This window comes from Marmota flaviventris, chromosome 17, assembly GCF_047511675.1.
Source record: "Marmota flaviventris isolate mMarFla1 chromosome 17, mMarFla1.hap1, whole genome shotgun sequence".
NCBI classification, from domain to species: Eukaryota; Metazoa; Chordata; class Mammalia; order Rodentia; family Sciuridae; genus Marmota; species Marmota flaviventris.
In genome coordinates, this window is record NC_092514.1 from 13824876 (window position 1) to 13838949 (window position 14074).

Genomic DNA, 14074 nt, shown 5'->3' on the forward strand with positions numbered 1-14074 from the left:
ACTGGTAAGAAATGTCAGAATCAGCCACTTCTGAACTCTGGAGTCCAGTCAAACACTTGCAATATAAGGAGAGTGCTTGGTGAAGAGGCTGGTGAGAGCTGGTTAAGTCTGGCATTCAACAGAGCAGCTGTGTTTTCCCATTCTCCCAGTAGAATCTGGCAAATATTATCAGACCCCATTTTTTTAGAACTCATAGCACTTTAGGTGTCCTATGGGTGCACTTATTCAAGACAAGTGGCTGAGGGTCTGGGGTTATAACTCAGCATTCTTGGGTAGCTTTCTGCTGCCAGGTTGGATAATAAGGGCCTTGTCCTCCAAAAGTCAGAGTTGAATGTTTTGATCTATCAGGTTAACTGAGGGACTAGCGTAGAGGCCCTTTGGACTGCTGTGCCTTCCCAGGCAATGCTTGTCAAAGAATTTAAAGAGGCTGGGTGCAGTGGCACATGCCTGTAATTTCAGAGACTCAGGAGGCTGAGGAAGGAGGGTCACAAATTCAAAACTAGTCTCAGCAACTTAGCTGAAACTCTTGTCTCAAGAAAAGTAAAAAGGGTTGGGGATGTAGCTCGGTGGCAAAAAAAGCATCCCTTGGTTCAATTCCCAGTATTGGGGATAAAAAAATCTTTTTAAAGAGAGCTTTCAAAAAAAATCCTCATCAGATCAAAGAATTTATAGAAATCTCTTATGAGGTCATAGAGACTGTATAAAAGCTAGTTTGGAAGGTTACCAAACAAAAGGACTGTAGCCCTCTACAAGCAAGAACAGCAATGCCTGGGGAAAAAAGACAATCTGATTGCCACAGTCACTTATTATAATATTCAAAATGTCTAGTTATCAACAACAAAACAATTGTGAAGCATACAAAGAGAAAGGAAAGAAAGGAAGAAAGAAAAGTAGAATCTGGCAAATATTATCAGACCCCATTTTTTTTTCCAAACTGTAGAAATGAACCAAAGGCGCTTTAGGTGTCTGGGGCACTTATTCAAGACAAGCAGCTGAGGGGCTGGGGTCATGGCTCAGTGGTAGAGCATTTGCCTAGTACTTGTGAGGCACTAGGCTCAATCCTCGGCATCACATAAAAAATAAAATAAAGGTATTGTGTCTATCTACGACTAAAACAAATGTTTAACAAAAGTGGCTGAATATTGGTGAGAACAGCAAGCTTTGTGATGTTGTAACTTATCCTAATGTTTCCTGCCAACAAGGACACCTTGAACATTAACTGGTAACCTTGAACATTAACAGTTTATGTTCCATGACCTGAGGAAGAACAGGCTGGCTCTTTTGAAGCCTTGTTCACAAAGCACAATTATTATATTCCAGACAGACCACATGTCTGGTGGTTTCCTAGAAAACCCTACTTGGAAGGCCGTCTTTATTTCACCTGATTCAAACCTGCCCAGGGCTAAATTCAATCTTTGAGGGATTTTACATGTTGGAAACCTGTGCAGGCAAATGTTTTAGCTGACTCTGCCTCAGGTAGAGGATAACAGTTTGGATTACAGGTGAGAAAGGAAGATTTTAACTCAAAATAAGGATGATACCCTGACAATCATTGCTAGCAAGTTCTTCATCACTGAAGTTATATAAGTATAAGCTGCAGGGTCTACAAATATATTTTGGAGGAATCCCAGCATCGGATGGGTATTTACATTAAATAGCTCTTTGGATCTCTTTAATTCTAAGATTTTTTTCAAATCTGTCTAGGTTTTTTGACATTATGTTTTAAAATTTTCTTCTGTCAATAGAGGAGAGCCTCTGTTTGGGGAATTCTAATACTTGGTTTTAAGGCCATTCACAGCCTGCAGATACTATCTATTCATTTTTCTTTCCAGTCTTTTCTATCTACATTTTATTTAGGATATTTACTATTGCTGTATATTTAAATTCCTTATTTTTTTCTTCTATGGTATCTAATGTGCTGTTGATGTCATCTAATATTCTGTTCAATTTGGTTTTATTTTGTTTTTTATATCTTTGATGTCTCACTTCAACATGCTCATATATTTCTCCCCTATCTTCTTTGTTTCATTTTGTTGTTCCTCTTCTACCTTCTTTTTAAAAAAAATTTTTTTAGTTATAGATGGACACAATACCTCTATTTTATTTATTTTTATGTGATGCTGAGGATCGAACCCAGTATGTCATATGTGTGAGGCAAGCGCTCTGCCACTGAGCCACAACCCCAGCCCTACCTTCTTGAAGATATGAATCATAGTTTTAAAAGCTGTTCTAATATCCTTGTATAGGAGTAATTCAGTTCTCTGTTTCATTTCTGGGTCATTTTCCATTGACTGATACCTCCCTTCATTACAGATTTTAGTTTCTTGCTTCTATGTTTGCCTGGTCTGGTCATTTTTTTAGATTTTTTTTTTTTTTTTTTTTAGTTGTAGATGCACACAATGCTTTTATTTTTATTTATTTATTTTTATGTGGTGCTGAGGATTAAACCCAGTACCTCAGCCACGCTGGGCCAGCGCTCTACCGCTGAGCCCCAGCCCCAGCCCTGCCTGGTCATTTTTAATTGTCTGCTAGGTGTTGTGAATTTTACTTTGTTGGGTCCATCACATCTATTCAAAGCTACCATTTTATATACCCTTGAGCTTTAACGTGGTTAAGTTTCCTAGAAACAGTCTGATACTTTCAAGGTTTGTACTTAGGCTTGGGTAGGCAAGATCGGAGCACCCTTGACACCTAGGACTAAATTTCTTTTCTAGGCAACACCTTTCTGAAAACTCTACCAGATAGATGTCCTATGTACTGGGATTGTTTCATTCAGCTGGCGGTAACACAAACTCTTCCTAATCCTTTATAAACTCCAGGGATTATTCTGCCTGCTCCTTTTGGCCCCATTTTCCCTAAGTTACCTACATACACAATTCAGCTCAAGATCTAGAAAGACCTCTGAGGATCTTGAAAGTGCTCTCTGAGGAGCTCTCTTCTCTCTGATGCTTTGTGAACTCCAATCACACTGCCCCCTTGAACTCCCAACTGTGTTTCTTCAACCCGAGGGGGACAGAGGAGCTTTGCCAGGACATGAAATGTCCGACAAAAACTCATGTGTTGGAGACTTGGTCCCCAGTGCAGAGGTGGAGCTTTTGGAAAGTAAATGGGTCACAAAGACTATGGATGCATCTGTGTATTAATCCTTTGGTAGCTGAATGAATTACTGCAAGGCAATGGAAACTAGGAAGTGGAACCAGATGAAGGAAAGCAGTTACTGGAGACTTGCCCTGAAAGGTATTTCTTATCCTCAGCCCCATTCTCTGAATGTGTGTGTGTGTGTGTGTGTGTGTGTGTCTGTCTGTCTGTAGTTCGGTTGGTTTTTCTGCTTGTCTCCCTCTCTCCCTCTTTCTTTTCCTGGCTACCATGACCTGAGCAGCATCCTTCTGCCACGATGTCCCACCCCACTCAGGCCCAAAGCAATAGAGCCAAATGACCATAGACTGAGAACTCTGAAACTGTGAGCCAAAATGAACCTTTCCTACCCTAAGTTGCTTTTCTCAGGTATTTGTCACAGCAAAGAAAAGCTGTCTGATACACCAGGGCTTCCCCTTCCTGGCTTGAAAACCCTCTTCCAGTGAGCTGAGCTGATCGCGGCTTCTCTTCATTACATTTCCCTCTCAGGAATAACTCTTCTGTGCTGTCTAATGCATAAAACACATTTTTAAAATACCTACTTTTTTGTTGTTTAAGGCATGAAGATAAAACCAGTCCCTGTTTCTCCACCTGACCACCTCCTTAGGCCTAAGATTTTATGAGAATACATTTATGCTTTTGTTTAAAACCAGTGAAGTTGGATGAAACTGGGAGAGCACAACTTGTAAAAAATAAGACTGAATTTCTTCCCAACCGGAACTTGAGGCAACTGGTACAAATTATTCAAAGTCTTCATGAAAAAAGAATTTTTTTTTCAGATGGGGATGAAACTCAGGACTACAAGAATGTACTCTACCACTGAGCCACACCTGCTGCCCATGAAGATTTTTTTTTTTTTTTTTTTTTTTTACTGAAAAGACACACCAGCATACCTAAAAAAAAAAAAAAATATTCAAGCACATTGTTACAGAAAATGCAATACAATTGAGCCTAAGACAAAGTCAGTCATTTTTGCAAATACTGCCCAGAAAGAATCAGGCATGGGTACTGTCAGCATGCCCTGGACTGTAAGGTGCCTCTCTCTGGGGATGAGGATGTTACATGTACTCTTCCTGTGTACATCTGAGCAAAACTCCACTCAGGTCTGATGAGTAAATGAACTGGGTATGGGAGGATTGGGAATGGTTTTCTTGGGCTTTCTTCATTCAAACTCATTCACATAATTCTGTTTCTCATTCCTGGCTGCATGAAGAGCTTTCCTATGAAGTAAACTGCTATTCATCTCTCATAATCAGAAAAATATAGTGAAGAAAGAAAACCTAAAAGCAATGACATTTTTATCCATGAGTACATACTTGTCACTGGTGAAAATGTAGGCAACCACATCCTTCAAAGCTGCTAGCAGAACTCCCAGTGCAAGTGCACAAACACCTGGAAAGCATGGAAGAAGCCAACAGGAAGTGACAATTCTCCAAAGTGTGATAAATCCTAGGGCTGACATCTCATGGAAGACTCTCATCAATGATTTGCAAGGCTGAAGCAGGAGGATTGCCTGAGCCCACAAGTTTGAGGTAACATAGCAAGACCCCAACTCAAAATAAATTTTTATAAGGTAAATAATGTGTCATTTTGCTGTCTATGAAAAGGATAACTAAGCTCTGGCAATTCTGACTCCTTTTTCTAAGGGAGACTGATCCTCGATAAGATTTCAACTGTGATAGTTTGAATGGCTTTGTCCTCTTCAAAATTCATGTTGAAATTTAATCTCCAATGAAAGTGTATTGGGAGTTGTGCTCTCTGGGAGGTGACTGGATCATGAGAGCTGTGACCTGATGAATGGATTAGGTCTCTTTGGACCCCTTTTCACCCTTCCGTCCCTTCTGCCATCGGAGAATGAAAATCAAGTCTCCACCTTGGAAGCAAAAAGCATCCTTCACTAGACAGCCAAACCTGCTGGAACCTTGACCTTGGACTTCCCAGTCTGCACTCTCTTACAGCAGCACAAACAGGCCAGGCCATCAGTGCATCAGAATCTTTTCCAACTGCTGAGATTTTAGGACACTGGAATAGCCAGAAGAGGTGATGGTCCAGGAACATGGAGAGTTAGTCACTTGGACTATACTATCCTCATAAAGTCTGACTGCATATGATAATTGCCTTGGAAATTATTTCAGTAGAATCAAGCAGAACATTATGTACTTGGCATGTAGTAACAGAAAATTATAATTAGAAGATTGACTTAACTCAGTAAATCGGAAAGAGCATAGTTGAGTGTATATATATATGACTCAATTCGTTAAGATATTCTGATACATTGATTTTCACTTATCACACTAAATTCCTTAAAGACACCAGGAGGTTAGAAGTGCTTTACTCACTCGCACACAACAGAACAGAGGTACAGGAGCACCGAGCCTGCTCAGCATTCCCTGCTCCCAATGCATTGCCCACTCGGACACTGGCGGCCACACCAAAGCCAAAAGGCACCTAGGAATTAACAAACATAAATCATAATTTAAAAAACCCCGAAAGTTCACACATTAGCACACTAGGGTCCATCTGGACTCAGCATTCTGGGCTCTAGAAATAACTCTATTTCATCCTGTCTGTGTGGTGAGTGATAAAGGCTCAGCCTCCTTGACACTTGATTTCCTCACTGCATCTTCACAAGTACCAGACGAGGACCTCTTGAGGAAGCCGGATATGGGTGCAAAGCCCCTCCTTTACTGGCACAACACCTTCATCATCATGACTTAATTTAAGCTAGCTATGCTCTTAAAAGTAAGATTTAACTTAATATAAATCATAAGTTATTTATAGAATGGAAAGAACCATGTGAAAAACACTTAGGACAGAGCCTGGCACACTGCAGGAACTCAACAAATGTTGATGAAATCTGACTCCATAGCCCCCCATTGATGGTGGGACAGATGAAACACTCCATGTCTGACCATCCAGACAGCTAGAATATGCCCCTTCAAAGGCCAGAACTTTATTGTAATTATCAATTATGGAAATCTAAAGCTATAAGTTTCTTTGCTTCTCACACAGACCATTCAATCTTCAGTCATTATCTTGCAACATAGTGCAGCTTTAGGCTGAATGTGTAACATGAGTTGTATAGACAGCTTTGATTTTGGCTCTCATGTCTACTTTAAGAATTTATATATCAGCTTTAACTTCTTGTTTCTGCCACAAGCAGCATCCTCCCAACAACCTTCTAATTTGTTAATGTTTTGAAAACTAGCCTAAATTAATTATATATACAATTAATTTACATATTAACTATATATAAAAATATATATATTAATTATATAGTTATATATATATATATCAGTTATGTGTATATATTATTGTTAAGATTAAGAACTTGAGAAACAATAGATTTTGCTACATAAAACCATGTAAGACCTGTGCCCAAAGTATGCACCATTGACTTTTCAGTTCAAGATGAATGTCAGGCTTACATGCTTGACTCCCTTCCCTCCCCAGACATTATTCATAGAAAATTAATTTCCGTGCTTTGTAGAGAGAAATTTATTGACAACACTGTGAATAGCAAAACAGCTTTTGGAAACTGGTACTAGTGCCATGATCCTGGGGTAGAACCGTGGGGATCCACAGCCCAGAATACAACAGAAGGCTGGATCATGCTCCTCCTTCCCAGTGGATCCCTCAGGTTTTGAAGTCCCAGGTTCATCATCAAGGCAAGGAAAGCAGTATCCAGGGAGATGCCAACGAGGCCTATCTGAGCTCCCTCATACTCTCCACACAGAAGGACTGGGATAACACAGAGAGGAACTGTGTGTGAGCTCCCTGTGGGCTCTGTGTACCCAAAATCAAGCCTTTCTCTTTTGTTTTAGGGAGTGGGTGGATATGGGGCCAGGGTAGGACAGGAAGGTGAAGGTCAGACTACTTCTGCCTCATATCCACGCATTCATAACCCCTAGCCAGACACAGCAGCATATGCCTGAAATCCCAGCAACATGGGAGGCTAAGGGAGGAGGATCACAAGGTCAAGGCCCACCTGGAAAACTTAGTGAGACCATGTCTCAAAATAAAAAATAAAAAGGCTTTAGGGACACTGCTCAGTACCACAATCAATCAATCAATTAAAAATGAAGATGTCACTTGAGAGAGATCACCTTTGCACCTAGCTTCCCACTGGTCCATCCCATTCAGGACAAAGACCTGTTGGAGAAAAATCTCCAGGTCACAGAATGGGAATTCAATGCCAGCCATTTATTTTATGAATCCATTGTATTCGCTCATTCATAAGTATAAATGGGTCATTAAGATCACCAGAGCTTTGAGGGAAATTGAAACACACATTCCTCCAAAAAGATCAGGATAAATAAAAGGCTACTTGACCTCAGAGGAAACAAAATTGATAACTTAAGGAGCAGAAAAGAATATTTAAAAGTTCAATTTAATATCCTCAGATATTTAAAGGTAGACTGTAGATTTAAGTCATGAAGAAAAAGAAATAAATTCTGGAATGACAGCTGTGTAGCGTGATAGAAAAAAGTCTAGAAATCAGTGTATACAAATGAAAACAAGGAACCAAAGGGTCCTGAGGTGTTTAAGGAAGAAAAATGGATTCACAGGTAACGGTTTGTTTAAACCCCATATGATATTAGTAAGATGATGAAGGCATGTGCTGCTCCTATCAGTAAGAGAAAAAGGCTATTAGAAATGCCAGAGAAATAAATAAAAAGCTGTACAAGAAAAGTCCTGTCCTTCAGGCTGGGGTTGTGGCTCAGTGGTAGTGCGCTTGCCTGGCATGTGTGAGGCCCTGGGTTGGATTCTCAGCACTGCATACAAGTCAATCAATCAATTAATTAATTAAAGGTCCCTCAACAACTAATAAGAACATTTTTAAAACTTCAAAATAAAGTCCTATCTTAAATAGTAAACAAACTAAAATATGACATGATTTTAACCAACTGATAAAAACAAGAAAAAAATCATCAATTTAATTTTTTGCTCATAAAGTTCTCTTTACACAGTTTTGGTAACTATTTGGACAGCATTTCCTTCTCATGTGTTGCAAGAACCATCACTTGGACATGCGAATTATCATATTTATAAGAATCATATTGTTATTAATGTTGGTTTTTTCAGATGACCCCTAAAATATTAAAACATACAAGTATAATATAAGACATAATTCAAAGATTATAACCATCACAAAATAAAAACAAGAATATAGTAGCACAACATTGTGATTGAGACCATGAACTCTGGAGCCAGGTCCCTGGGTTCAAATCCCAGCCAATTACTTCCTTGAACTAGGGTCCCTCTTCCTCATCTATAAATATAAGGATTCCATGAGTTACTATCTGTAATTTAGATTAGTACCCATCTCATAACTTGTGGCTGGTTGTTAAGTAGCTTGTGAAATTTGGAAGGCAAATGAGAAGAGATATAGAAAGAAACACAATTACAAAATATTCCTCATCTTACAATTCAGGGAGTCAAGATGCAGCATCTATAAAGTTGATAGATCAAGAAAAAGAAGCCTATGTTTATTATTAAAGTCATAAAAGTAACCACTAAGAGAACTAGAAGAAAAACCATAATGTAGAGGGAGATGCTGTGGAAAATGAGCTATATTCCTCATCTTTCTCAACAGAGTCTATAGTTATTGGATAAAGTGCAAATTGGTGCAGCCAATTTGGAAAGCAGTATGGAGATTTCTTGGAAAGCTGGGAATGGAGCCACCATTTGACCCAGCTATTCCCCTTCTCGGTCTATTCCCTAAAGACCTAAAAAGAGCATGCTACAGGGACACTGCTACATCGATGTTCATAGCAGCACAATTCACAATAGCAAGACTGTGGAACCAACCTAGATGCCCTTCAATAGACGAATGGATAAAAAAAAAAATGTGGCATTTATACACAATGGAGTATTACTCTGCATTAAAAAATGACAAAATCATAGAATTTGCAGGGAAATGGATGACATTAGAGCAGATTATGCTAAGTGAAGCTAGCCAATCCCTAAAAAACAAATGCCAAATGTCTTCTTTGATATAAGGAGAGTAACTAAGAACAGAGTAGGGACGAAGAGCAGGAGAAGAAGATTAACATTAAACAGGGATGAGAGGTGGGAGGGAAAGGGAGAGAGAAGGGAAATTGCATGGAAATGGAAGGAGACCCTCAGGGTTATACAAAAGTACATACAAGAGGAAGTGAGGGGAAAGGGAAAAATAATACAAGGGGGAGAAATGAATGACAGTAGAGGGGGTAGAGAAAGAAGAGGGGAGGGGAGGGGAGGGGAGGGGAGGGGAGGGGGGATAGTAGAGGATAGGAAAGGCAGCAGAACACAACAGACACTAGTATGGCAATATGTAAATCAATGGATGTGTAACTGATGTGATTCTGCAATCTGTATATGGGGTAAAAATGGGAGTTCATAACCCACTTGAATCAAAATGTGAAATATGATATATCAAGAAATTTGTAATGTTTTGAACAACCAACAATAAAAAATTAAAAAAAGAAAAACCTTATTTTTAATTATTTGAAAACTTAGGTGTAAAATTAATTAATAATTTTACTTAAAACACTTCATTTGCATATGTCTATAAACTTACAATTAATTTTAGAGTCTCTAAACATAATATTTTAATAACAGTAGAAATATTTCATAGCTTCTAAACATAATATTTCTAATGACATTATAAAATGTTATTAGAGAACAAAGTTCTCTTTATAACAATAAAAGATGATCAAAAGTTAAAAAAAAAAAAAAAAAAAGAAATGTAGGTCCAAAGGTCTGGTAACAATGATCAGAAAATGGTTAAGTGGGATGGCTCAGGGGAACAGACTAAAAAGAGAGGACGTAAGTTTACTCTCACTTTTGTAAATTTCTGAACTAGGTGAATATATTATGTGTTCCTTAGTATGAATTGCTTTTATATTAATATGGTTCCAAGAAAGGGGCTGGGGATATAGCTCAGTTGGTAGAGTGCTTTCCTTGTATGCACAAGGCCCCAGGTTCAATCCCCAGCACCACAGGGGGGAAAAAAGATGGTTTTAAGAATATATATACCATGGAGTATTACGCAGCACTAAAAAATGACAAAATCATAGAATTTGCAGGGAAATGGATGGCACTAGAGCAGATTATGCTTAGTGAAGCTAGCCAATCCCTAAAAAACAAATACCAAATGTCTTCTTTGATATAATGAGAGCAACTAAGAACAGAGCAGGGAGGAAGAGCAGGAAGAAAAGATTAACATTAAACAGATACATGAGGTGGGATGGAAAGGGAGAGAAAAGGGAAATTGCATGGTAATGGAGGGAGACCCTCATTGTTATACAAAATTACATATAAGAGGTTGTGAGGGGAATGGGAAAATAAACAAGGAGAGATATGAATTACAGTGGATGGGGTAGAGAGAGAAGATGGGAGGGGAGGGGAGGGGAGGGGGGATAGTAGAGGATAGTAAAGGTAGCAGAATACAACAGTTACTAATAGGGCATTATGTAAAAATGTGGATGTGTAACCGATGTGATTCTGCAATCTGTATTTGGGGTAAAATTGGGAGTTCATAACCAACTTGAATCTAATGTATGAAATATGATATGTCAAGAGCTTTATAATGTTTTGAACAACCAATTAAAAAAAAGAATATATATAAATTAAAATCTACGGGGGAAGAAAACTACCGAGTCCTGGCTTTCATTTCCACAAAAATAATTAATCAGTTAATTAAAATAATGTGAATAATTTGTTACAGATGCAATTGACAGAAAACTGATAATCTTCTGGTTATACAGACTTCATACCTAGTTAAACATAAATATAGGCTACCTTACTGACAAAAATTAAGACAAAATTCCCATTTTCGTATATCAAGTTACTAAATATTTTTAAATAAATTGAATTGTTTTCTTCATTTTCAGATTATTCACTGCTAATATGTAGAAATGCAACAGAAGAGTGTGTATTGATCTTATATCTTACAACTTTGCTGAAATCATTTATTAACTCTAGTAGTTTAAGGTGTGTGTGTTTGTATGCAGATTCCTTGTAGTTTTCTATATAAAAGATCATGTCATTTGCAAATGGGAATAATTTTACTTTTTTTTCCTAATCTTTTTTTTTCCTTTCCAATCTGGATGTTTTTTTTTTTTTCTTGCCTCATTTTCTAAGCTAAAATCTCCAGCATAATGATCATTAGATTTTTAAAATATTTAGAATCATATCTTTAATCATCTTGCTCTGTCTCTTGTCTTATGTCCCTGAATACTGTGTCTATACCAGCCTCCTACTCTCTCCCCCTGGAATTCCTACACATATATATTGACCTACACCTTTTATACATTCTCTCTCTCTACACGCCTTTGTTTTATTCTGAGGAATGTCTCTACATCTATCAAGTTCATTATTGATTCTTTTTAGCTGTGACTAACCAGCTATTTTTCATATCCAATATTAGATTTCAATGACTTTATTTTCTAATTCTCAAAGTTCTACTTGGTTCTTTTGCAAATATTGTTTTTTTGTTTCAATTCTTTCTTTTATGTCTAATTATTTGTAACATAATAATTTTCTAGTCTTTTTCTTACTACTACATCATTATCTCAAAATCTGAACTCTAGTTTTCCTGTTTTATCTGTTAACTCTTGCTTTTGTCTTTTTTTTTATATAATTTTATTGTGAACTCACCACTAAGAAAGCTTGCTTTCCCCTGGGAATAATGAAGAATTATTACCTTCCTGTCTCTCACAAAAGGAAGTCTGTGACAAACAGAAAGTAGGTGGTGGGTGCCAGGAACTGGGGCTGGGGACAAGAGGTGGGGAGCTTGATGGTGGATGCATAGTTTCCACGCTGCGATATGAAAAGTCTGTAAATGGTCACATAATAGTGTGAGTGTAATTAACATTCTGAGATGTAACACTTAACAATTAAGATAGTATTTTATGTTAGATATATTTTACCACAATTAAAAATAAAAATGTAAAGAAACGGGAAGTGTGTGACAGATCAGATAGAAAAACAGATCTGAAGACAGAATTAGTAGATGTCTCCTGTTTATCAAACAGCTCTACTATCACCATTTAAAATCAGAAATAGCAGGGCATAGGGGCGCATGCCTGTAATCCTAGCAACTGGGGAGATAAGAGGATCATGATGTTCAAAGCCAGCCTCAGAAACTTAGCAAGGCCCTACATGACCTAGTGAGTCTCTGTCTCAAAATAAAAAATAAAAAGGGACAGGTATGTGACCTCAGTGGTTAAGTGCCCCTGGGTTCAATCCCCAGTACCAAAATACATACACACATACATATGTACAGAAGCAAAATCAAAGCCCTCCCCTGATAACCACACGTCCCAACTCTGACAACCAAGGTTAACATTTATGCAGAACTGTCTACCCAAGGAGCCTCTCTCTATTCCTTTACCTGCCTTGAAAGTCATTCATTCAAATCTGGCTGTACCTCTTCATTGCTCCATGAGGTCCCTAATGGCCTTACCCCTAAACCCAGTGGATGTTTTCCAACCTCCCACCACACTACATCCCTGTCTCCCTCAGCCGGCTCCTCCGTCTCTTTGCCGAGTTTCCTTCTGTTCCTGCCCTCTCCATGTTGGGCTGGCTCCTGACACTCTTTATTTTTATTCCCAGCTGATCACTTGAATAACCATTAAAATTTGTTTCACTTTTAAGATTAAAGAAAAACACAAGGAAACAAAAACGATCTGTAGTCCAACTGCCCAGTAGAGCCTCTTAATCTTTTAAAAACAAGAAGCAGCTGCTCACACCTGTAATCCCAGTGACTGGGCCAGTCAGCATGGGACAGGTTGCTGAAACAGAGGTTCACAAGTTCAAGCCAAGACTCAGCAACTTAACAAGACCCTGTCTCACAATAAAAAATAAAAAAGATTGGGTATTTGGCTCCTCTGGGTTCAAGCACCAGCACACACACACACACACACACAAAAAGAAACAGACAAAACAATGGGAGTTTCCCAGTTTCCCATGTCTGTATGGGGTGGGAATTTCAAAAAAGCATCAGAAGATAAGAGGCATTACCCTGCACAGCTGTGTGATTCTTCTCACTCCCTGCCTTGCATGCCACAACCAAACTCTGACCCTGGCTTTGACATTCTGCCTCCCCACAGACCTAATTCTTCCACTTCTCTTCTCCTTTACCTGGGCCATTCTAGCAGCCTCTTCTGTCCTTTCCACTCCCACCTACAATTCTTACCCTGAAGCCCGCGAAGAATGGCTTACACAGGCGAAGAATGATTGTTCCTTGACCTGGGACCACAGGCCCTGTGTGCTCCCTCCAACTTTCTCTCAATAACCCTCAATAAGCCCTCAGCAGTGCCAGGTACAGTTCCATCATGGGGCTTTGGCTCAGGCTGCACAGTTGACTCCCACCTGTGGGTTCCCCAGGCCAGCTTCTGTTATCCTTCATGTCCCAGCTTAAACAGTGACACACAGAGACCCTCCCTCACTACCTGACCTAAAAGGCATCTGCCTCTGTTTTCATGCATCTCAGACCATTTTTTGCTTTTTTATGGTGCTTATCATACATATATGATATTTGCAATGCTCATATTTGTCTGTCTTTATTTATTTATTTTCTTCTTTATCTCTGTCTCCTCTCTGAGCCACAGCTACAAGAAAACAGAAGCTGTCTCCATCTCACTCACCATCCTATTCCAGCACTAACTCCATATTGGTTGAATGTATATGCCAGGTATCATGTTAAGTATCATATGCAGTATCTCATTCAATCTTCACCTGAAAACTAGGTATTTCCCCCCATTTTGTATAGGAGGAGACTAAATGTCAGTAAGGTTCAGTAAGGAGCCCATACCACATAGTCAGGGAATGCTATGGCTAGGACTCAACTCCATGTGTCTGGTCCCCAATCCATCCATGCTGTCTCCATAATGCAATTCTCTCTCTCTCTCTCTCTCAAAGCAATGATGATGTCTCACCCCGTAAGGTCTTA

At 38.8% G+C, this 14074-nt stretch overlaps 1 protein-coding gene across 1 annotated transcript in view; it reads right to left on the minus strand.

Moving 5' to 3' along the window:
* LOC114080719 (multidrug and toxin extrusion protein 2-like) overlaps positions 1-14074 on the minus strand; it is a 52888-nt gene that overhangs the window by 12645 nt on the left and 26169 nt on the right. Inside the window, exons 11-12 of the mRNA XM_027922321.2 lie at positions 5475-5583; positions 4452-4527 (exon numbers count right to left, since the gene is read on the minus strand). Coding sequence (XP_027778122.1) covers positions 4452-4527; positions 5475-5583 — 185 coding nt within the window. The remainder of the gene's footprint in view (positions 1-4451; positions 4528-5474; positions 5584-14074) is intronic.